At 43.2% G+C, this 23,154-nt stretch overlaps 2 protein-coding genes across 2 annotated transcripts in view; one reads left to right on the forward strand and one right to left on the reverse strand.

The window, feature by feature from the left end:
• The window catches only part of Map3k5 (mitogen-activated protein kinase kinase kinase 5), a 188,731-nt gene that overhangs the window by 139,812 nt on the left and 25,765 nt on the right, over nucleotides 1-23,154 (reverse strand). The gene's annotated exons all lie outside the window — the stretch shown is intronic.
• LOC106023008 (40S ribosomal protein S25-like) lies at nucleotides 468-22,350 on the forward strand. Its single transcript, XM_040728346.1, has 3 exons — nucleotides 468-594; nucleotides 3,906-4,072; nucleotides 21,890-22,350. The coding sequence occupies exons 1-3, from the start codon at nucleotides 468-470 to the stop codon at nucleotides 22,301-22,303; spliced, it is 708 nt and encodes a 235-aa protein (XP_040584280.1). The 3' UTR covers nucleotides 22,304-22,350.

Raw genomic sequence — 23,154 nt, forward strand, 5'->3', positions numbered from 1 at the left:
TGGTGAGACTCTGCTTCTCCACCTAGGTGATGGTTCCTTGGGCATGTTCACTTGGCAAAAACCAACTCATCTCTGGTTAATCATTTTACCAAGAATGCTAAAAGATGACTATATGAGTTTCCTTGGTCACTGTAACAATTTACCAAAAACGTGATTGCCATGAAACAACTTATTCTGTATTTTGAAGGTCAAAGTCCAAAATGAAAGTGTCACGGGGCCAAGGCTTGTGTTGGGTGTGTAGGGTGTGTATGTAATGCCAAACTGCTCTCTGCAACTCCTATCAGGATATTCAAGGTGGCATTTTGGGTTCAACCAAGGTAATCCTATCTCATAACCCTTAACATGCTCCCAACCACAAAGACTTTTTTTCTCAAATAAATTAGCCTGAGAGAGCCCAGAATTTTGCTGTAGATGACGGGGCAGTGGAACGATTTCAATCGTCACAAGCATTACAGAGATGTCACATGATGAAGAAGGTGAATGCAACAGAATTCAAGGTGTTGGATGAAAAGAAGAAACGGAGGAAGAGTACAGAAGAATCTCCAAAGATCTGTAGAGACACTGAATCATCTGCCAAGACCTTCAGCAAGGATGGTCAGTAAGAAAGTGAAGAGATCAGATCACCCTTAGGAGAGACAGAAGCTTTTTAGTGTTGGAATAGTACACTTGAACACCAGCAAAAGATTAAGGTGCCAAGGGGGGGTTATTAATGCAGATGGCTAATCTGTGTTCTCAGATGAGATAGAGGGGTTGGGTTCTGGGGCAGGGAGGGATGGAAGGGAAGTATTACACAGCAAAGACAAGAAAATGATGAGATGGAAGGAAGGATACTGAAGTCTTTCATTTCGGCTGGTGAGTTCTTCTTGGACAGAGAACTGATGTCGTTTTACAGAAAGACCCAACCAGGAATGGTTGGATCCAGCTGGATCCTGAGGGCCTGCCTGAGCTTCCACGAATTTCATTGGTGCTAACAGAAATTTATCAGAATGTCTGTCTCTTGTGGAAGTGACAATGATACCATAGCAACAGAAAAGATTTGAACCCAGTGCCTTGGGAGACCTACAAACCCTACTTGTTCCTGTCTGTCATATGCTTACAATGAAGCTGTGTAAAGAAGAAAATGGTGGAATTAGAGAAGCTACAGAGTAATCATTCTTGCAGAGACCAAAGTCTGATCCAACCATAGAAAATTCAGCATCACTCAAATAATTATTCTTAGTTATAGGTGGACTGGGCTGGCAAAAAATCATCCCCTTCTGGCAAAGAAGAATATTGAGCACACAATGTTGATGGTAACCAAATTCTGTCTTCAAGGAATCTTTCACACCGGCTCACGAAGAAGTCAGCTAAGTCACAATTTGCACCCTCTAGTGTGCCCCAAATACTTTATGAAAAGATATTTTCTATATATGTGCATGCTCGTGTGTGTGTGTGTGTGTGTGTGTGTGTGTGTGTGCAGGACAGCCCTAGGTGTCATTCCTCGGGCATTACGTCCTTGTCGCACTGACCTGGGACTCACTAAGTAAATCAGGCTGGCTAGCCAGAAAAACCCCAGAATTGCCTGTCAGTGCCTCCCCACTGCTGGGATTGCAAGTGTGCAGCACCAAGCCCATCTTTCCCAGGCACTTTCACTGACGAGCCATCGACTGGCAGTGAAGTGATACTTTAATGGTCACACATGATAGGCCCTTATATACTTTTACTTATTAAATACACAAAATTAGTTGGTTTCGTTTGTTCCCCAAGACAGGGTTTCTCTGTGTAACAGTCCTGGTTGTCTTGAAACTTGCTCTGTATACCAGGCTAGCCTCCAACTCACAGAGATCTGCCTGCCTCTGCCTCCCAAGTGCTGGGATTAAAGGTGTGGCTTACAAAATTAAGTCTTATATTAGGACATGTTATCCTCTTTCCAAGTTAAAATAGGGTCTAATTATACATTTATTTATTTATTTATTATTTACTATGGTTTCTTATATATCCTCACACTGGCCTCAAACTTCCTCCTACCTACACCTCTTGGGTGCTTATATCAGAGTTGTGAGTCACCACATCTGGCTAAGAATTTATTTCTTAATATTATAATAACAATAGATTGGGGGATGACTTAGAAGGAATATATAGCATTAGATGGGTGTGGTAGTACTCAGGACAGGGGCAGGATGATGGCCATGAGTTCAAGGTGGAGGTGGGGAGATAGTAAAAATCCTGAAATCCTTTGTAAGGCAGGAACATCCTCTACATTAGAGGCAGAAAAAAGGGTAATGAGGCGTCTATAGTGGCACACACTTCTGCATCAACACAGCAAACTGCTGTTTGCTCTGTGGAATTCTTGCATCTCCTGAAGGTATCATGGGCTTGAATCGTCACAAATTCAGCTTTCTATAAACTCATTTCATGCAGTATATTTCATCCCTAAGTAATTAGTCTTTCTTAAGAAAAGGAAAAGTCTAAACAGGCTATTTTAGGAGTCCAGTGTGCTTTTGATCCTAGTGAAGTGCAGGTTATTTGTTTCTCGCCTTTCTTGCTCAATTTTAATTAAACCATCCAAGTCCCATCTTCAGTCATGCGCCAGTGAGGTCTCAAGCACACAGAGAACTGTGCAACTGTAGGAATCTTACACAAGAACCTCCGCTTCCCACACAAGGCAAGCACTGGACCCAGTGAACTGACAGCTGCCTTGGGTGCATGAACTTCAGCAAACGTCTGGGAAAGAGATCTGTTTCTCATGGATACATAGGTCTCTTGTGCAGAATGTTCTCTTCTATCACTCTAGACATTCATGACATCCTCACAGAGCCAGCAGAGAGAACTTTCACATCCCCTGATGTTGTTCTCCTGCAAAAATAGCTGGGACAATTCCATCATGTTTGACTTTTGATTGAAATATTTTCCCATCTTTGGTGAAGGAAACTTTTCTCACTCTCATGTATGTATGTTATGTTTACATATCATAGCAATCCAATAACCATAATTTGGACTCTAGAAAAACATACAGGGAAATGATCTGGTATTATTTATTTTTAATTGTGGTGGAGAGGAGAAAGAAATTGCAAATTAAAAGATTGAAGGGACAGCATCAATTGCAATATAGATCATATTTGGATTCTGCTAAAAGAAACTACAAATTCAGCAGCTTTGTGAGACAAAGTTTTGAAAATGGACAGAATATCTCATGACATTTAGAAAACAATTATTTTAATGGGGCTGGAGAGATGGCTCAGTGATCAATAGCATTAATTGCTTTTCCAGAAGACCCATTCAATTACCAGCGCCTTCATGGCAGTTCCCAATTATCTGTAACTGCAGTCCAACACCCTCTTCTGGTCTCCAAGGACACCGCATACATGTGGTTCACAGACACACACAGAGACATGTAAAACACCCATCATACATAAGAGAAAATGGGGAAAAATAAATTTTAAGTGTCACAAGGTACTGTGGTAGTAAGCTTTATCTTTTAGAGAATAAATATGTAACATGGCAATTAAATTGTATGCATGCTAAAAACTAAAGGTGGTATCTAGCTGCAAATGATGTATGTATTCTTTGTCCAAAATATTATAATTTCTACTCAGGCAGTGGTGGTGCACACCTTTAATTCCAGAACTTGGGAGGTAGAGACAGCCAGATCTCTGTGAGTTTGAGACCAGCCTGGTCTATAGAGCAGTTCCAGGATAGCCCAGGTTACACAGAGAAACCCTGTCTTAAAAAACAAAACAAAACAAATGTAATTTCTGGGGCTGGAGGTATATCTCAGTAACAGGGTACTTGTCCAGCACACAGGCCATAAGAGATAAATAAACGAAACCTAGATGCGGGCTGCCTACCTGGCGGAGGAGGCTGCTCACCCTGGTGAGCTTGGAGGATGCCCGCCTTGACTTCATCTCCTGTGTCCAAAAACCTAGCTGGATCTCAGACGGGTGAATGGCTGTCAGGAGTTCCAGGATTCCGAAAGTGTCAGCAACAGAAGTTTCTCACCAAGCTTCATCCAAGTGCCAAAAGCTACCTGGTCTTTCCCTTCTCACACTTCTTCTCAACACCTCATGAGATTTACAAATCTCCTAATGGAGCTGTAATTCTGACACCAACAGAGGTGTAAATATGATTCTGCCGGTAAGATTTCATTCCTAATGCGTGTGTTGACATGCCTTTTGAGTTCATTGTGTGTGTGGGGAAGGGGGTTGTGTTATACTTCGTTCTTGAGTATGACGGATCAGACAAATGGGTCTCAGTAAAACCCTTCAAGGCCAAATCATCTTTTTACCATTGACAGACTGATCTCCCTAACTGTAACAAATGAGTCTTTCTACTCCCAATGTCAACTAAAATTAAATTGTCTTAAGGAACTCACTTTATAGGAAATTTAATTTTACTCTTCAATTTGAAAGATGAACACAATTACAAAAGTGTCACCTGAAAAGAGTTGTCCATCTAAAAGACCAGCCACACAGATGACTATGAGGGAGGAAAGGGCCTTGGCTGATCCCAGTGGGGCAAAGGGCATGAGCCTGCACAACAGACACCAGTAAGGCAGGAAGAAAATACCAAAGCAGCTCCTGCCATGTGTAGCACACTAACTCTGTCCTCCCAGGGAGGCTTCAAGGCCTCCCTGTCACACTGTGGAGGAGGCTCTGTGGCAATCCCAAACATTCCAGTCTGGACATAATCCTTTCTGCTCTCACACCTTGTTCATTTAATATCTTTATTGTTTATTCCATGAAAGATACCATAGGGTTGTGTGTCAAAGGATTCGGTAGCAGCTGTCCGATGAGTCTGTCGTCTTCATGTGAGTGAGACAGCTGGGCCCACGAGTACAAGACCAAGGTCAAATGACATTTACTTACAGAACACAGTGACTGGTTCTGAAGGAGGTATGAGGGAGGTACCGTAGCACTCGGGGTTAAGACAGCACAGTGACACTGGGGAGGAAGGACAGGTCCCTGTGTCCTGTGATGACATCATCCAGGAGTCTCCTCCACCATCTGAAAATGTGTACACACGTCACCCCGATGCTTGAGGACAGGCTTGCCACCCATCCAGCTGCACGAGCTACAGGAAGTTTACAGGAGTGAAGTTGTACAATCGCTGTGGGGGATTTATTTCCAGCACTGCCTCTGGCTCTTAGGAGGAAAGATACTGGCTTTTACTCGTGCCTTAATATACTTGAACTTACCATAAAACGTATTCTCTTTCTAGAGGCATCACCCAGATGCTCACAGTTCTCCAGGAAGTTTGTGTCCATTTTCTTTCAAAGAAAAAAAAAAAGAAAGAAAGAAAAGAAAAAAGAAAAACCATCCTCCCCTTGCATCCTGTAACAGTGTCTGCCTGTCTATACTGGGGGAGAGGGTGGAGGAGTAACTGAATGTTTAACCAAAACACATTGGAGATAGGAAGGGGTAATTTTTTTTTTTTACTTTTTTAAAATTTAAATAAGAAGCACATGTCAGTCCCAGCTCCCTTTCCCTCCCCTCCACCCCCTAACCCCCCCATCTCTCCCAGGTCCCCCAGCCCCCCACCCAATTCCGACTCTGATCCCCAGGGAGTGTGAGGCCCTCCATGGGAGATCTCCAGAGTCTGTCATTTCACTCAGGGCAGGGCCTAGGCCCTCCCCAGAGAGTCCAGGCTGAGAGAGCATCACTCATTGTGGGAAGGGCACCCAAAGTCCATTTGTATGCCAGGGATATATACTGATCTACTACCCAAAGCCCCAAAGAATGCCTAGACCTCCTCAGTGACACCCACATTCAGGGGGTCTGGATCAGTTCCATTATGGCCTCCCCCTTGCTCAGGTCAGCTGTTTCTGTGGGTTTCACCAACCCAGTTTTTCCCAGGAAGAGGATAACTTTTAATTCATGCTCCTAAAACAAGAGAAAAACAAAACAAAACAACTACCTCCTAGAAACAATCAAAGAGATTCCCCCAAAGGGAGAGTCCACACCACACTACCACACCAACGCAAAGGATTCAGAGGCATTGAGGCACAAACTGCAAAGTTTCCAAAAGTAGTAACAAAATTAATTCCTGTGAAAGGGAGTTACACATCTCCTGAATGCACAGCACTGTTTCTATCTGCCTACTTAACCATCGGAAATTAGGTGAGAATTCACAGCACTGTTTCTATCTGCCTACTTAACCATCGGAAACAAAGCAAAGTGACGGTGAACATCACTGAGATACCAGGTACACTGGGAGCAGTCTGCTCTCAGACTGAGTAACTGTAGGCCACATCAGCTCCAACACACGGGGGACCAGTATAATCACCAGCTCAACCCATGCTCACTAAATCTCTACTGTAGGCTGGGTCCCAGGGATTCAAAATAAACCAAACACGTATGCATGCATGCCACATGCATACACTCGGTTTATGCCCCCAGAAGACAAGCACAGAACAGACAAATAACCATGCAAAAATAAAAGCAAACTGTGGTAGGTATGATAAGAAGACACCGGGCATTTTGAACTGTGAAACACAGATCAGATCGGTTGGTAGGGGCTCCCCTGACAATGTGATCCAATCTTATGCAGCTGCAGAAACAAAGAGTTGTGGAAAGCAATGTACCCCATCAGTGGGCAGGACCTGCCAGACATTACTAATGGCCATGGAGCACCTCCTCCAGGGAGGGGTGCAACTGGCTGGAGTCACACTGTCCAAGTCCATTGTACCATGCAGCAAGCAATGGCAGGAGCCCTCGCCTTGGACCTTCAAGCTTATACTCCTGTCAGATGAGAAGGGGTTATCAAAAATGAGCCCTTAGTGACCGTTAGTCATTGCAGCTGCTTGAGCCATGGATGGGGAGGCATGTTCACACCTTTCGGGCACCGAAGGGACCTGTCAACAATAGGCCATAGATGGGTTTCTACTCCTCTCCTGATTACAGGAACTGTGTAATCAGCAATTTCGCTTTCACTCTTCTCACAGGAACTTCTGGTGTTTTGACAGAAATCTATAAAGAGTGTTTTCTAGACTCTGACACAGGGGCACAGTCAGCATTGCAGGCAGTATTAAGATTTGCAGAGCAACAAGTTACAAGATCCCAGAAAATGTGAGGATGGCCAGCTAAATTCATGTCCTGGTCCCCTTCATATAGTCCCAGATGTCTACGATCACATTACGTCAAACTGGCCCACTACCATTTCTAGTTGAGTCTCCTTTCATTCTCCAGTATTGCTCTGGGTTCTGAGCGGGAGTGGGGGCGGGCAGAGGCTGCATATTAAATGCTCCTCCAAGGGACAATGGCAATAGATGCCCACAGAGGCCTAAAAGCTCGGTAAGAAGAGTGAATATGCCCTACTTATACTGTTGTCACCCAGTGCTTAACCAAAGAACTCAGCCACAGACTGGTCACATTTCTGTCAGACAAGCTGCTTTTTCCAAATCTCCCAGGCCCAAGTAAGAAGGAATATTTATTTCATAAATGGTACAGGACGACCTCACCATCTTTGAAATGCCAGCCCTTATGCACTTTGGAGTAAAATGCATTTCATTTGGTGCGGCTTTCTTTTCCTGCAGTGGGGGGAAGGGGTGTGAGGGAACCAGCCTCTCTCTTTCTCTCTCAACACTCCTTTTCATTTTCTGTTGCCTCTCCTCCTAGAGTTTACCTTTGTCCTATGGGTTTCTGTTGTTCGTTTCCCATGTCTTACTTGGAAACGCCCATGACAAGGTCAAGGTTTCATGGTGGGGTTTTTTTTGTTTGTTTGTTTTGTTTTCTTCAGGCATCCACAAGACAAAGTGGTTTCATAGGTCAGACCATGTGTTCCTTGCGTCCTAGACTGAAAGTCCAAAATATGCTTTCGGAACTGGTTTAATCCAGATGGTCAGTCCCAGACTGCAATCTCCCCCAGTTCTTTCTGCCCATTGTGATTTATTTCAGAGCAACACAGAGAGGAAAAAAGGGAGAGAAAGAAAATAAGAGAACCTGAAACTCCACCATCCATAATCCCATTAGGAACCAAATGGTGTGTTTACAAGGGTTCCTACGTTATGCTGGCTCACTTTAGAAGAAGTATTACACAAACTGTGTTCTTAAACTGCCCCAGAGCATTCCTTTGGGTATATCATCATGGACAAGCCAGACTACGAAAATGAACTTGAGTACTAAGTAAAGTAATTTTCTGCCATTTATTTGGATCATTTTAACTCTGTGCAAATGCTGCAGTCTTTTATGGTGATTATTTTGAAATAGGAGACTTAATTCAAATATTTGAAATTTTGAAATACGTGGTGGATGTCTTCGCTCCTGGAACCGCTGTTCTATCTTGATGCTGGATTTCCAGTAACCTTTACCACATCTCACTTCAGCATTGCGCATGTGTTCCTGTCAACAACTCGGCTTGGTTCTGTACAGACTACTGAGATGACTTCAGCAACGTGACTATTAACAAATCACAAATGAGTGTGCAGCTACACCCGGGTGAGTGATAAAAATCTAATGGCTTAATCGTTAATAGCCCTGAGAAAATACAGTGTATCTAAAACTGTGTGTGTTTTTGGCTTAGAATCCCAACACTTTGGAGGCTGACACAGGAGGATTGCAATGATCAAGGCTACTCTCAGCAATATAGTGAAATTTACCTTAAAGATTTTATATATATATAATATGTGTGTGTCTGTCTGTGTGTGTGTGTCTGTGTGTGAGTGAGTGTATGTGTGTATATATATATGTATATATGTTATACATAACTCCCACTGTCATAGAATATATGTGTTAAAATGAATATTAATTGCCAAGTGGAGATACCAGGCATTTTGATGCATTTCATTCGCTCATGATTATGCATATACCCACATAGTATGAGAAGAAAATTACTATTGCTCTATAAATAATGCATCAATAATAACTGCTACCTTACAGCTGGGGAAGCCTAAAGAAGTTCACAGATGCTACTGAATCAAAAGGATAAAAGCCTGCGTTCAAATAGCTACAGAAAAACTTATGGCTACACTATAAACAATGGTGAGTTAGCAGCTTTCCAACTTAGGTTAGGAAAGGACAAGGGTGTTTCCTCTCACTGCTCCTTCACAATATCATACTGAAACGCTACCTAATGGAAAAAGACAGAGAATGAAGACAATACTCATCTCACAGCAGAGCTATATCCAACAAATTTGTAAACTGAAAATACTGCAATTAAAATATGCATTCAAGCCAGAGGTGGTGACCCAGGCCTTTAATCACAGCCCTGAGGAGGCAGACACAGGCGGATCTCTGTGATCTCTAGACCAGCCTGGTCATCACAGTAAGTTTCAGGCCGACCAATAAAGTAAGACCCTCTCTCTCCAAAAAGAAAAAAGAAAGCCTTCTGATGCCAATGAAAAACACAGATCAGAACTCAAGCCACGGAGTACAGGATATATTTCCAAGAGACATACCAGACACAGAATCGTTGTGCAAAAATGTACAAAAAAGTTAAGCCCTCCCCCACAAGAAACCAATTAGTCTGAAAAGTACAGCAAACACTTGAACACACGCTTTAGCAAAGAAGATAAACAGATGTCAAAAAAAAACCACATGAAAATTTAATCATAGCTCCTACCCCAAGGGAACTCAAAGGAGACAACAGTGAGACAGCACTAAGTGGCACCAGAATGGACCATGGAGAGAATGCAGAACAACACAAATCCATTCCTGACGGCAGGGCAAGATGGCACAACCACTGCCGAAGATAGTTTGACCGATTCTTACAAAACATAGTCTGTCTCTATTATTTAGAAATCATATTCCTCTACATTTATCCAGTGAGCTGAAACTTACTCTGACAAAAGAATAACCCTGCCCAGGGATGTCCATAACAGCTTCATTCATAATTGTCAGAACTTAGAAGATATCCTCCTGTAAGTGAGTAGGTAAACTACAGCACACAAGGGATGTGAGAACTGAGTTGTCAAGCCACAAAAATATATGGTGGCATAAAAGGCATAATTGCACATTACTAAGTAAAAGAAGCCGGCATGCCATACAGTTCAGTGATGAGACGTTCTGAAAAAGGCATGTTGAGATGTAAAAGGATCAGTGCTTGCCAGGAGCTAGTGGGCAGAGACGGGTGAACGGGTACAGCTCAGAGGATTTTTAGGGCAGTGCAACCTTTCTGTACGGTACTGTAATTGTGGGTGTGTGACATCGTACATTTATCCAAACTTGTAGAATTTACACCAAGAATAAGTCCTATTGTAAGCTATGGATTTGGAGCAATAATGATACACCAGTGAAAGGTCATCATTAGTAATGAATGTCACTCTGGTAAGGAGGCAGTTAGTGGAGGAGGCTGTATATCTATCTACAGGGATAGGGAAGGAAGAAGAATGTTTATCGTCTCTTCTTTATTGCTATGAAGTTAAAATTGCTCCAAAATATAATGTATACGTGTGTGTGCAATATATTCTAAAAAGAATCAATCATACAGACACTGAAATTACACATGCACACTCATCTCCTTCTTTCCTGCCCCCCCCATCTGTGGTCAATGTATCAGGGTTACAAGGAAATCTGCTGACAATTTAACAAAAACCAAAGCTCTCCTAAGACACATCAAGATAGTGCAGGAGCACTAAGCCTACGGGTACCTTCAGCCCCACGCACCCCAATGTACACAGACATCCAGCCCATGTGCCATGCTCACCGATGCCCACACCTGGGGCTCCTGGCTAGACAAAGTACACTTGCAAGGCCTTGTCATGTAAAGCATGATTCACGCAGTTTTAAGTGCACATTGCAATCAGAGGAACTCCAAAAACCACGGAGCCCAGTCCTCACCCAGGAAATCCTGATATACTGGGTGCATGTTTGGGGTGCTGTGAGCAACACTTTTTTTCTTAGAATCAGGTGACTCTAATTTTCACTAAGAATGAGACCCACTAATTGGGAAGCCACCTTTAAAATGCCCACTCAGCCAGTAACCACACAAAGCACAGGCCGCCTTCTTCAGCATTTGGATCCATTATCGCACTCCTTAGACATCTTGTCAACAAATATTCACTTTCACACTAATTGAAATAAATGCCTGCTCTTCTAATGAGAGCCAGTGGCAACAGCATTTGGATGGAACCTAATTCTTCCTATTCACAAGACTGACTGGACAGCAGCTAGCCTGCTCTTGCAGGCTATTAACATCATTTTTTTTTTGAGAAATTTAATTGGAGCTTCTGCATTGACTATGTGTCCTGTTTAGAAAAGTTTCTCTAAGTTGGTTGAGCAGATGATAACTTTCCCCTTTCTTATGTCAGATTATTAAGAATGCATTTTATCTATACACAAATTTGAATGAAGAAAAGTGACTTCCTTGCATTTTCAATTTTCCACCATGAACACAAACACACACTCTGATAATGAAATAGTGCTGATGTGACCTAGAAAAGCTTTGTTGGGGAACATGGCATTAAATGGAAAGCCAGCAGGCTCTGTCTCCTGGGTGAATAGGAGTGTTGGGGCCTTTTCCCTGGAAAGGCTTCTTCTCTTTTGTTTGAGCTGAGGGGACAGGAATGCCTGGGCTCCCGACACACCTACGATCCAGGCCATGAAAATCACAAAACCTGTTCACAAAGACGACTCTGAAAATGCAACCTCGCTATTCACAAGCCTGCCTCTTGCTTTTGCCCATGCCTCATTTTTTCTGCAAGCATCTCGCATGTTTTTGCTGCTTGCTTACTCAGTGCTACCTGCAGAGAACATAGGAAAGATGAAGTCTACATGTGCTGTTTGACAATAAAGACATATATGACCTGTCCTTTTCTGTAGCCAGTAATTTAATATATATACATACATACACACATACATACATACATACCCACATACATACACACACACTCACACACACATACATACATGGGCTCCCTAGAAAGTAAGTGAGCCTCTTGCCTGCCCTTCCTTCCTTCCTTCCTCCCCTCCTTCCTTTCTTCCTCCCCTCCTTCCTTCCTTACCTTCTTTCTTTCTTTCTTTCTTTCTTGTGTGTGTGTGTGTGTGTGTGTGTGTGTGTGTGTGTGTGTGTGTGTGTACACCATTACCCTTAGAGGCCAGAAGAGGAATTAGATGCCTTGAAACTGGAATTACAGGTAGTTGTGAGTCACCTGACAGGAGTGTGAGTTCTCTGGAAGATCAGAAAACAACCACTGAGTCATGTCTCCTGTCTCTACCATTTATGCTTCCCAGCGCTGGAGAGCTAACCCAGGGTCTAACACATGGCAGGCGAGTGTTCTAGCACTGAGCACATCTCTGCCTTTCCTCTAACTTCTTAGTCATTGTTTCTGCTTTCTTAAAACGACATCGAAAAAAATCAGTAAAATCCCCTTTCCTCCAGAAACCTTCAGACATACAAGAACAAGACCCTGCCTCTCTGACAGGTCCTCCCTCCTTATGGTTACAACATCTCTAGTCGTTTCACTCTCGGTTAACATGGTTACTCTGGGTGTAATCTGGCCCAGGAATATACAAGAAGCCAGTGACCAATCAAAGGGCTTTCTGGAGGAAAGCAAGACAGTGCTATCTCTCAGTATATAACTCCTAAGACTGCATGCTGACTAACCATCAAGATGTACCTGCCGGAAATGTGTGACCCAGACACAGAGCACTGTGCACAGTTCACTATTAATAGGTCATTAGAGTCATCTTCAAAAGTAAGGTACAAAAATAATGAGTCAAAGAACGTGTGGGAGTTCATAAGGTTAAAAAAAAACCACCAAGTTCAGACTGGTATGCACGTTTAATGTGTACATGAATCACCAGGGTGTCTTGGTTAAAAAAAAACAACAACAACAATACAAAACAGGTTCTAGTTCAGTTGTGACAGTCAGGAATGGTCACAACCTGCGTTTCTCATGAGCATCCAGATGACACGATGCTGGCACAGCAGTTCCACTCTGAGAAGCAAAAGTAGAGATACCATGACATAATCAAACAATAGCCATGCTGGAAATGCAAAGGGGGGGAGCTATTAATCTAAGAGTAGGGTGTGGCTCAGTGGTCCCTACCTGCCACCTGCAAAGTCCTGGATTTGAACCTAACACAACACACACAAAAGCTCTCAGCATATTACCAAGCCACAGAAAAGATACAAGAAATGTTATAAGCAGGCTCCGAGGCAAACCAGCCTGTATGGCAAGTTACTATATAAATAAAAGCAGGTCGATCAGATACACAGTGATTCTTTGTCCGTCAAATGCCTATTACTATGAAAGAATCAGGAGAATTCAAAATGCCAAGTTTGAAAAAGAAGCACATGCATGTGCATTTTCTGTCCTCAAGTAGGAAATTCTAAATAAAGCAAGAGTCCCTGGATCGTGTGGAGAGCCCAGTAGGTACACGTGTAGGCACAGAAGACTCACAGTTGTCCGTGTTTCACCTTTACCCAGGTGTCTGTCCCACCTTTCTGTACCAAGTATGAATATCTGATCTGGGAAGCTTCTGGAATATATTTGGACAAAGGAAATGCTTAGGGAAATGTTAAGACTTACCATTGTGTTTCCACAACTGAACCTTGCAACTACCCCCCCCCAAAATACCCTCTGATATTTAAGGAGATTCCCAGAGCTGTTCACACAGAGCAGCTGACTCAGTGCCCTGTATATAAGCGTCCCCCTCTCAACTTAGTCACCAAAGCAGAACTCAGAGAAGGAGGCCACATCTCTCTCCATGTCACACTGACTGGACAAGTCACAGGATTCTGTGCTTCCAGCCTTTCGTTAGTTACTAAAAAAATAGTCCAAAACTCTCTCTGGCAGGGTTGTGAGAGACGATCTATGCCGTTTGGGACTGATTGTTTGAGTTCATGTTGTGCTTGAGTGTTTTTGTTGACTAAAAAATAACCAACACGTTAAATGGCAAGAACATGGATCTTTCAACAAATTCAGAATGCATTCGTTTTTAGGATGTATTTCTGAACTGGAGCAAGGGGTCAGTGGTTAAGAGTGTATACTGCTCTTGCAGAAAACCTCAGTTCAGTTCTGAGCACCAACATCACCCATGTCAGATGGCTTACAAGGCCTGTACCCTAGTTCCACAGGCTCCTCAACTGGATTCCCTGGGCACCTGCACTTACATGACCATGGACGGACAGACACTTGAGCGTGTGCACACACTTTAAAAACCCTTTTTAAAAAGCATTCTTCGGTCTAGACTTTGAAATCAGACTTGTTTTTTTCAGCTGATGGAGAAACTTGTCCCAAATCTGTCATTCTCACACATTTCCTCTTCTTCCTCCTCCTGAAGAAAGCTGTACCAAGTCCCAGGCCTGCAGTATGTTTACCCAACCGTCTCCATCTTCTGAGGCTTAGCTGAAGAATGCCAACATTTCCCACTGATGTTCTTCCAGGAATGTTTTACCAACGGATTTCAGGAATTGTTCAAGTTCCAAATTTTCATGCTATAACTTTTCAACTATGTTTTTTCAGAATGACAACTTGGAGAATGCTCCTCTTCTGGGACTCCTGTTACAGCAAATTTTCTCATGACTTCTAACTCCAGTGAGTGGATACTTCTTTCATTGTTTTTACTGCTCACATCCTCACATGCCTTTTTCTGTTTTACTGTGTGTGTGTGTGTGTGTGTGTGTGTGTGTGTGTGTGTGTGTGTGTGTGTGTAGAAATCAACTCTTCTTGAACTACGCTCACTCTTCTGGCTGATGATGCTAATACCTTCCTTATTTTCAATTAGGTCACAGAAATACTTATCATCCTGAATTCTTACATATGTTAAGTGTTTATTTTAGGATTACAGCAATATCATCCTGAAGTTGAAATACATATTAGTTACATGAACTGAATTCCAGGTTGCCTTGCTACAACTTGTAGGGAAATTGTGAAAGTTGGGACATACTAGCATTGAGGAACTACTCAACAAAAAACCATGCAGAGACTTCTAAATATAGTTGTGAGGGCTTAGGTCAAAGCCAGTAATGGAGCTCTATGGTTGGCCAATCTAGCTGACTCATCAAGTTCAAGGTTCACTGAGAGATTCTGTCTCAAAAACATAAAGTGGAGAACAATTAAGGAAGACACCCAAAGTCAACATTTGGCTCCCATTGACACTTGCACAAGTATGCAAGTGAACATTACACACACATGTACATACAACACTTACACAGACAAAAGGGAGCACACTATAAAGATCTGTTCCTTCCTTTTGTCTAGTGAACAGGAAACTACCAAAATGTCTCAAGGTACAGAAACTGCTGGCAATTACAACCCACAAGTGCAGAACTGAACAGTCCTTTTTTCTCTAAACAATCAAGCTGCAATGTGCTGTGAAGTCTAAAGACATGGATTCTGCACAGAAAAGTTCTGCTTGCTGCTTGCAAAGAGAATAACAAATTGTCAAGCTTGCCTTCTGGCCTGGAGTGTTATTTTCCAGCCCGGGCTGGAGGGGATGTGGTTATACAGAAAGTAGATTCAGGCGTGCATTCTTGTAATCTAACCCACCAAATATGTAAAACATCGAAAACATGATGACTTCAAAAAGGAAGGCCAAGCCACTCCTACTTTAAGAAGGCTGCCACCCTTAGAAATGTAGGTGAATTTTCAGTTTGATTATGACTTGATACAATCGTTGTGACCATGGCAATCACTTGGATACTAGCTAAATTTAGGGAAACATCTCTGGTATTATTTTAAGTTTATTTTTATCAATGATCTTTTTTTTGGGTTTTTTTTTTTGGTTTTGTTTTTCAAGACAGGGTTTCTCTATATTGTTTTGGAGGCTGCCCTGGAACTCACTCTGTAGACCAGGCTGGTCTCGAACTCACAAAGATCCACCTGCCTCTGCCTCCTGAGTGCTGGGATTTCTCAATGGCCTTTTATAAAAGAATTTTACGTCTATTTTCTGCCTCCCTGAATTCTTCCTTCTCTCACTCATTCCCTTTCTCCTTCTCATCACTCATTCAGGCCTTCAACAATAGGTTTTGTTTTGTTTTGTTTTACGAGACAGGGTTTCTCTGTATTGTTTTGGAGGCTGTCAGTCCAGCCTGGCCTTGAACTCACAGAGATCCTCCTGCCTCTGCCTCCCGAGTGCTGGGATTAAAGGCGTGCACCACCACCGCCCGGCTTCAACAATAGTTTTATACTTCTGCTGGACTGGGCAATGTTCTAAGCATCGGCATAGCGGAGACGATCATGCCATATGCGTCCCTCCTCTTAAAAACTTTTCATTAGAGGGTGAGGAGGATTTCAAAGAAATTCCCTGCAATTTAAATCAGTAAGGGCCAATTACAAGGGTCATAAGAGCAATGTCTATGGCGCGTAGAAAGCAAGGAAGGGAGAGACTATGGCTCCCTGCAGGAGAGCGATGGGAGGTGGGAGGAAAGAGAGTGGGTAGTCAGGCGCTGGGAGCACACATCCCAGCTAGGTTCTAGAGGCATGACTTCACTCCAGCAAGAAGAGGAAGGATGCTCCAGACAGACGGAAGCACGCGAAAGCACAGTTGAAAAGTGCAGAGGTTCAAGCCGGTGAGAGAGCAGATGGGTGGGGACCGAGGAGGGAGGGGTCAGGCTGCAAAGGGAGTGGGGCTCACGTGCACAGTCGGGGCTTCAGAAGTTCAGCTCTGCGCTCTCTGTCTGGCCCAGGCTCCTTCCACACCTCCTCTCTGATACTATTGGCCTTTGTGCTCCTGCCCGCTCATCTGCAATCCCTTACTCCAGCCGACCCCAGCACTGTGTTGCCATGGTCTGAATGCGAAATGTCTCCCACGGGTGGCAGTTTGTGGGACATGGGGTCTAGCTGGGGGACATCAGGCCCTAGGGGCAGACTTTTAGGGTTACAGAACCAACCCTGCTTCTAGTGTGGTCCTCGGTTTTTTCATCAGCACCATGTGAAGGTACTGCTTCTGCAAGCTCCTGCCCCCACAGGCTGTCCCGGGCCCACCAACAAGCCTTCTCCACTGTGACGCCCTGATTGCCAACATTGACCCAGGGGCCAAATGGAATCCTTTCTCCCTACAGCTGTCTCTGTAAGGTATTCTACCACAGAAGCAAGAGACATTGTTTCTTCTCCATCTTACCCTTCCCAATAGGGACTGGCTAGAAACTCACTGTCTGCTTGCCTATTGCATGACATCTTGCTAGGACACACCGCAGTATCCCTAAATGCTATACAAAATGATATCTACCTGGCTGGGTTCCATCCATTGTCATGGTAACATCCAGAAACACCTAGTACAAGGGCTGGTGAGGACAGCGCAAGGCTCTTTGTTGGCCTTACCAGCAAAGGATGCAATCTGCTTCATCAGGGGGACTGTAGACAGATTTTCCCCAAATTTAAAAGGACTAGAAAGCATTTGGGTATGCTCATTAAAATACTGTTTAAAAGCAAAGGCTTAAGCCATGGGATACAGTGCATTAATTACTCAAAGATTCTCTTGACCCAGGCCAAAGGGTTTGCACTGTGTGCTTATTCACCCTTCCAGATACTCTATTCTGTCTTGTTGAGGTGTTTGCGCTAGGTCTGAGTGAAACAGAAAGATGACCACAGAGCACTTTGTAAATAATGGGATCTGTCCGGAGGTCCCAAATGGCACAAGACAGGCAAGGAAGGCTCGTGTGAAGATGGATGGCCCTTCATCACAAGAACTGTTGACCTGGCCTTGATATTCAGGGACACAGGCCCTGTAGGGAGGGAGAACCTGTCGAGGCAGATATGACAGGCAGTGAAAGGTACATTTAAGAAGTAGGAAGCTCCATTTGGCAAAGAAGATGGCATATTAGGAAATTCAATTTGGGAAAAGCAGGGTCTAAGGAACATCATGTTTAGGGGATGCTTCCAGAAGAACTCTTAGGTTCTGGGCTGAAGGGGTGGAAATCTGTAGAATATGAAACCCCAGGAAGGCCTTCAACAGCATTGGGAAGAGGGACAAAGGACAGTTGATAGATGGCAGCTATGGCTATGAAGGAGGAAACAGAGTGAGGCGTAGTCCCAAGGTTCACCACCAGGGCCAAATGTCTTCAAATGGGGAGAAAACCATCACACCATTCGCTCAGCTGCTAATGCCCTTGAGATTCCCTCCTCTTCCTCCAGCCACTGATGGAGAAACCATCAGTGCTACTTCCTACCCAGACTATATGCTTGTTTGTCTATACTGATCTGGCTTCCTAACTGACCTCTAAATTACCTTTACTTTATAATGGTCATGTTGATATCTGCACAGAAGTGAAAATGATAATGCCATCCTTTTGCCGGGAACAACTTTTAGTGGTTTAGGAAGAGGCAAGGAGGCTTTAAGCTCAGTCTCTGATGCCATCCTCACCTGACCTCCTGCTTCTCTCTCAAGCTTCTTGCACTAGTTACCTCTGGCTCTTTACGCACAATTCTGCTCCACCCAAGAAATGCACCGTCCTTATCCTGCATACGCTTAGCTTCAGGACAGGATGGTGCCCCTGCGTAAGCCACGACACATTACTTCGTACAGAACTTAAATGAACAGCTGTTTTCCGATGACTATTTCTCTGGACAAGAGACTTCCCTTCCAACCCGGAACTCCCTGTATCCACGAAGATGGGCATAGTATTTTATATACAGGAGACACTCAGTAGGTGAATGCATGAGGAAAGGAGTAAGAAGCAAAAGAGGTCACCGAAGCAAAGACAAAGTACCACAGCTGAAAGACAGCACAGAAACATGGATGTCCAAGGGGCTTGGAAGACATTAAAACTGAGGCTGGCAGCAATGTTCAGCAGATTTTGGGAAGGTAGACGAGAAGCTGAACAATTTAGAAGGGACTGGAAATGTGCATCTTCATAGTTGTTTCCCGGGAGCTGATCATGGGATGGCACAACTAAGCCAGGCACACGGCAATGACCTCTTTCCAAACATACAGTGGGATTGTTGAGGGGACTACCCACGGGGTGCCCATCTTTGTACCCCAGGTTCCATAAAAGACAAGAGACGAGAACTTCAAGAAAAGGGGGTTTGCCAGTCCTTCTCCTTTAAGGGGCATGAAGACCAACACCCAGTCTCCTGGAGGCCTGGAGTCCTCGCTGATTTCATCAGGAAGCAGTTTCTATTACATCAAGGTGCTGGAGTCTAGATCTTGAATGTTCTCCAAGGCCTATTTGCTAAAAGGTTGGTCCCAGGCTGTCATTACTGAGATAGTGGAGCCTTCTAGAATGGGCCCCACTAAGTGATTAGGTAGTGGAGGTGTGCCTTTGAGGAACATTGTGAGACCCTGACTTCCTACTTGAGTTGTTGGTTAGTTGCTTTCTAGCCATGAACTAAGCTGTTTTGATAGGCCATGCACTTATCATATCATGACATGCTGCCTTGCCCTAGGCTCGAAATCAGCAGGGTCAACCAATTATAGCCTTGAGCCTCCTAAAACTTTGAATTCAAATAAACCTTTTACCCTTTACAAAGTTGATTATCTCAGGTATTTTGGTATGGTGACAGAAAGATCATGTGTGGGACAAATGATGCCTGCAGGAGTTGGGCGAGGAGTTGGGCGAGGAACAGGAGGCAAAGAATAGAAACCACATCTTTGAGAATTTTAGTAGAGATGTCTCTGCCTCAAGTGGGCTGATGCATCAGCCCTGCACATGCAAATAAATAAAATCACTTCCCTCTTCCTAGTTACCAGAATTACCCCCAAGGCTCTCCCAAGAGATTGTCCTTCAGAGTGTGCACGAGCTTTATCGACAGGGTCACTCCAGGCCATTGGGGTTTCCCAGGGTTGTAAGGGTCTTCCACTGAATCAGTACTGGGATCTAAAGACACTTGTGTTTCCATACTACAGAAGACACAGGGAGGAAGGATCTTCGGTTTGTGTTGTTCTAAACCATGCAGGCCACATAGTCTATAGAGAGTTTGGGAGTTCCAGCTTGGTTCAGCAGTCAGGGTTCTTCATGGGTCCTAGAGGCAGAATCAAGGGCTTCCTTGCCTTGCTTTATTTTCTGACTATATACACACCTCTTGGACCTTTTGAGAAGTTTTGAGTCAAGACTGTGGTGTTCCTTAGCAGCCCTGCCAAATACAACTCAAACAGCCTATCAGTTTCAACACAGCTTCCAAGAAGATGTCAGGACAAAGGAGCTACCTCATCTCAGAAAGCAGGAGTTCATAGTACAGTCCTCTAACTAGTCAGATAGGTCCACAGGCATGTGAGCAATATGTTTATTCTACCCATTCTCTAGATTCATTGCTGCTATTGGGTTCACCTATTTGAAACACTGAAGGGCCAGTGGAGAACTGGAGAACTCACTACATATCTTCAAGAACTGTGTCCATACATCACAGTATGAATGCAAATGCATTTTAGATATAAAGTGGGGACACAGAAAGTGAAGCATTTGAAATGATAAAGTGGTGGCAGGAATGCTACATAAAAGCATTAGAATTAAAGAAATAGTCCTTTCTATTTTAATACCAGCAGCCAATGTAAGATTGTTGAGAAAAGATCTGCAGTACATTAGGTTCTTTAGCAATTTAGTAACAAATACTATTTTCATTTCCCTTTCACTTAAATATACTGCAATTTAGTGTCATTATATCATAATAAAATTTAAATAATCATCATCTTCTCTTTGCCCCAGCATTTTTCCTTACTTATTATTTTAGAGCACCTCAAAAGTTATTATATAACAAACTCTTGCAGTTTTTCAGTCACTTCTATTATTTTAATTAATCTTTATTCTTTATGATACCCTATGATATGTATTTTAATGTCTCATAACTTTATATGTGATGAAAATTTAAACAAAAGAAGAACTGCCTTGGAATTAATAATAGAATAGAATATTCTATTATATAAATATAAATAGAATAGAACAGAAGCCTTTGTTCTACCTGATCCCATAGCCTTTTAGTCCCAAATAAACACACTGAGGCTTCTTGCTGGCTAGCTCTCTCTTACTTATTAACCCATAACTATTAATCTACGTATTTCTACATGGCCTTATCTTACTGGAGAATGCTTGGCGTCTAATCTTCCTGGTAGCTACATGGCATCACTCTGGCGACTCCTCTTTGTCTTCCTCTTTTCAGCCTATGCTTCCTGCATGGCTATTGGCCAATCACATATTCACAGCATAAAGAAGTATATTCCCCCATCACAATAGCTCTCTGAGACATTCCTCTAGGACTCTGAATTAACAATAACAACAGAGAAGAAGAAGAAGAAGATGATGATGATGATGCTGACGACGACAATGATAGTTACACCTTTCTTTTGGGGGTGGATAATGGAAGCCTCAAACTTGCTATGTAGGTGAAGATACCCTTAATCCCTACGCTCCCACATCCCTAGTCTGCAAGTTGTCAATTGTTACACCCCCCATGCCTGGCTTTTGCAGGGGTGGGGACCAAATCCAAGGCTTTATGAATGGTAGACAAGTACTCTGCCAACTGAGGCACAGCGCCACCTATTTGGGGGCTACAGAGATGGTTCAGCAGTTAAGAACACTTGCTTTTCCAGGGGAACGGGGCTTAATTCCTAGCATTTATTATGAATCTCTCACAACTGTTTCTAACTCCTGGGAATCCAAACATCTCTTCAGGCCTCCGTGGGCATTCACAGGGACGTGTGCATACACAAGCACAAATACACAGGCATACACATAAGTAAATATAATTTTTTTTTGGTTTTTATGAGACAGAGTTTCTCTGTATTGTTTTGGAGGCTATTGGTCACAGAGATCCACCTGCCTCTGCCTCTCGAGTGCTGGGATTAAAGGCGTGCGCCACCACCGCCGGGCTAAAATAATATTTTTAAATTAACACCTCTTTCTCACTTTTAAAAAGCTATAGGATTCACCCACCTACTCAGTATTTACAATTGCCCCACCAATTAATTTTACACTTTGGGCAATCAATCCAGATACTCAGGTCTTAGAAGCAATTTACCTCCCCCTTTCTCCCTTGTCTATGCAGTAGAGAATTCAATAAAATAAGAGACTATCAGAATCTTTTTTCCCGACATCTTAGGGATGCTGTGGTGGTTGTCGCCCCTCTCCAAGCTTCATCGTGCCTCCTAAGGATGACAAGAAGAAAGATGCTGGAAAGTCAGCCAAGAAAGACAAAGACCCAGTAAATAAGTCTGGTGGCAATGTCAAAAATAAGAAGTGGTCCAAAGGCAAAGTTCAGGACAAGCTCAACAATCTAGTCCTGTTTGACAAAGCTACATACGACAAACTCCGTAAGGAAGTGCTCAATTATAAGTTTACTACTCCAGCTGTGGTCTCTGAGAGACTGAAGATTCTCGGTTCCTTGGCCAGGGCAGCCCTTCAAGAGCTACTTAGCAAAGGATTTACCAAGCTGGTTTCAAAGCACAGACCCCAAGTAATTTATATCAGAAACACAAAGGGTGGAGATGCCCCAGGTGCCGGTGAAGATGCATAAACAGGCTCAATCAGCTGTACATTTGGAAAAATAAAACTTTGTTGAATCAAAAACAGGAGACTATCAGGAAGCAATTGAAAAATCAAAAATGTAAGGGCTTTGTTTAAATAGCCAATTATTAGATTGAAGTATATTATATATTAAGAAATAAAAATGTGCCAGGCATAGTAGTGACACGTGTTTAATTTCAGCACTCAGGAGGTAGAGACAGATAGATCTCTGTAAGTTCAAGGCAAGTCTGGTCTAAATAGTGAGTCCCAGGACAGCCAGAACTATACAGGAAGATCCTGAATTTAAAAAAAATGAAAAGAAAAGGAAGGAAGGAAGGAAGGAAGGAAGGAAGGAAGGAAGGAAGGAAGGAAGGAAGGAAAGGGGTGGTTTGAAAAGCGCATGGAGGCACACATCTTAATCCCAGCACTCGAGAGGCAAAGGCAGGTAGGCCTCTGTGAAATCCAGGCTGTCTGGTCTGGATGTTCCAGGTCAGCAAGGGCAACATAATAAGAACCTGTTCACCCCGCCAAACAGTGTAGTGAGCTTTTGGACATTATATGTTCACAGCCGAAATTCTGTTTCCGTGTTTCTACTTATTGCATACAGACTTGTGAAAGCAAATGTCACTCTGTGTAACTTGGTTTCCTCATTCATTTGATAAGCATTTGCTGAATAAATATTGTGCACCAGGTACTCCTCTAAACAATAGGGACAAAGGTGAGTAAGAACTTTCCCACATTTCCACTGTGGGTAACAAGCAGAGGCCGGTGACAAAAACCACATTGTAACTAAGAATAACCCCATCTTGGGAAAATCTTGAAAAGAGTTTCATGAAACAATCTTTACATCGAAACTACGCA

The sequence above is a fragment of the Mesocricetus auratus genome, unplaced genomic scaffold, assembly GCF_017639785.1.
Source record: "Mesocricetus auratus isolate SY011 unplaced genomic scaffold, BCM_Maur_2.0 Super-Scaffold_100018, whole genome shotgun sequence".
NCBI lineage: Eukaryota > Metazoa > Chordata > Mammalia > Rodentia > Cricetidae > Mesocricetus > Mesocricetus auratus.

Excerpts from the sequence above, each read along its gene's own strand:
- LOC106023008 (XM_040728346.1), top strand. The coding sequence starts at position 468 with ATGAAGAAGGTGAATGCAACAGAATTCAAGGTGTTGGATGAAAAGAAG. Across the intron at positions 595-3,905 it reads CAAGACCTTCAGCAAGGATG|CTGGATCTCAGACGGGTGAA; the intron begins GTCAGTAAGAAA and ends CCAAAAACCTAG. Across the intron at positions 4,073-21,889 it reads ACAAATCTCCTAATGGAGCT|GGATGCTGTGGTGGTTGTCG; the intron begins GTAATTCTGACA and ends CCGACATCTTAG.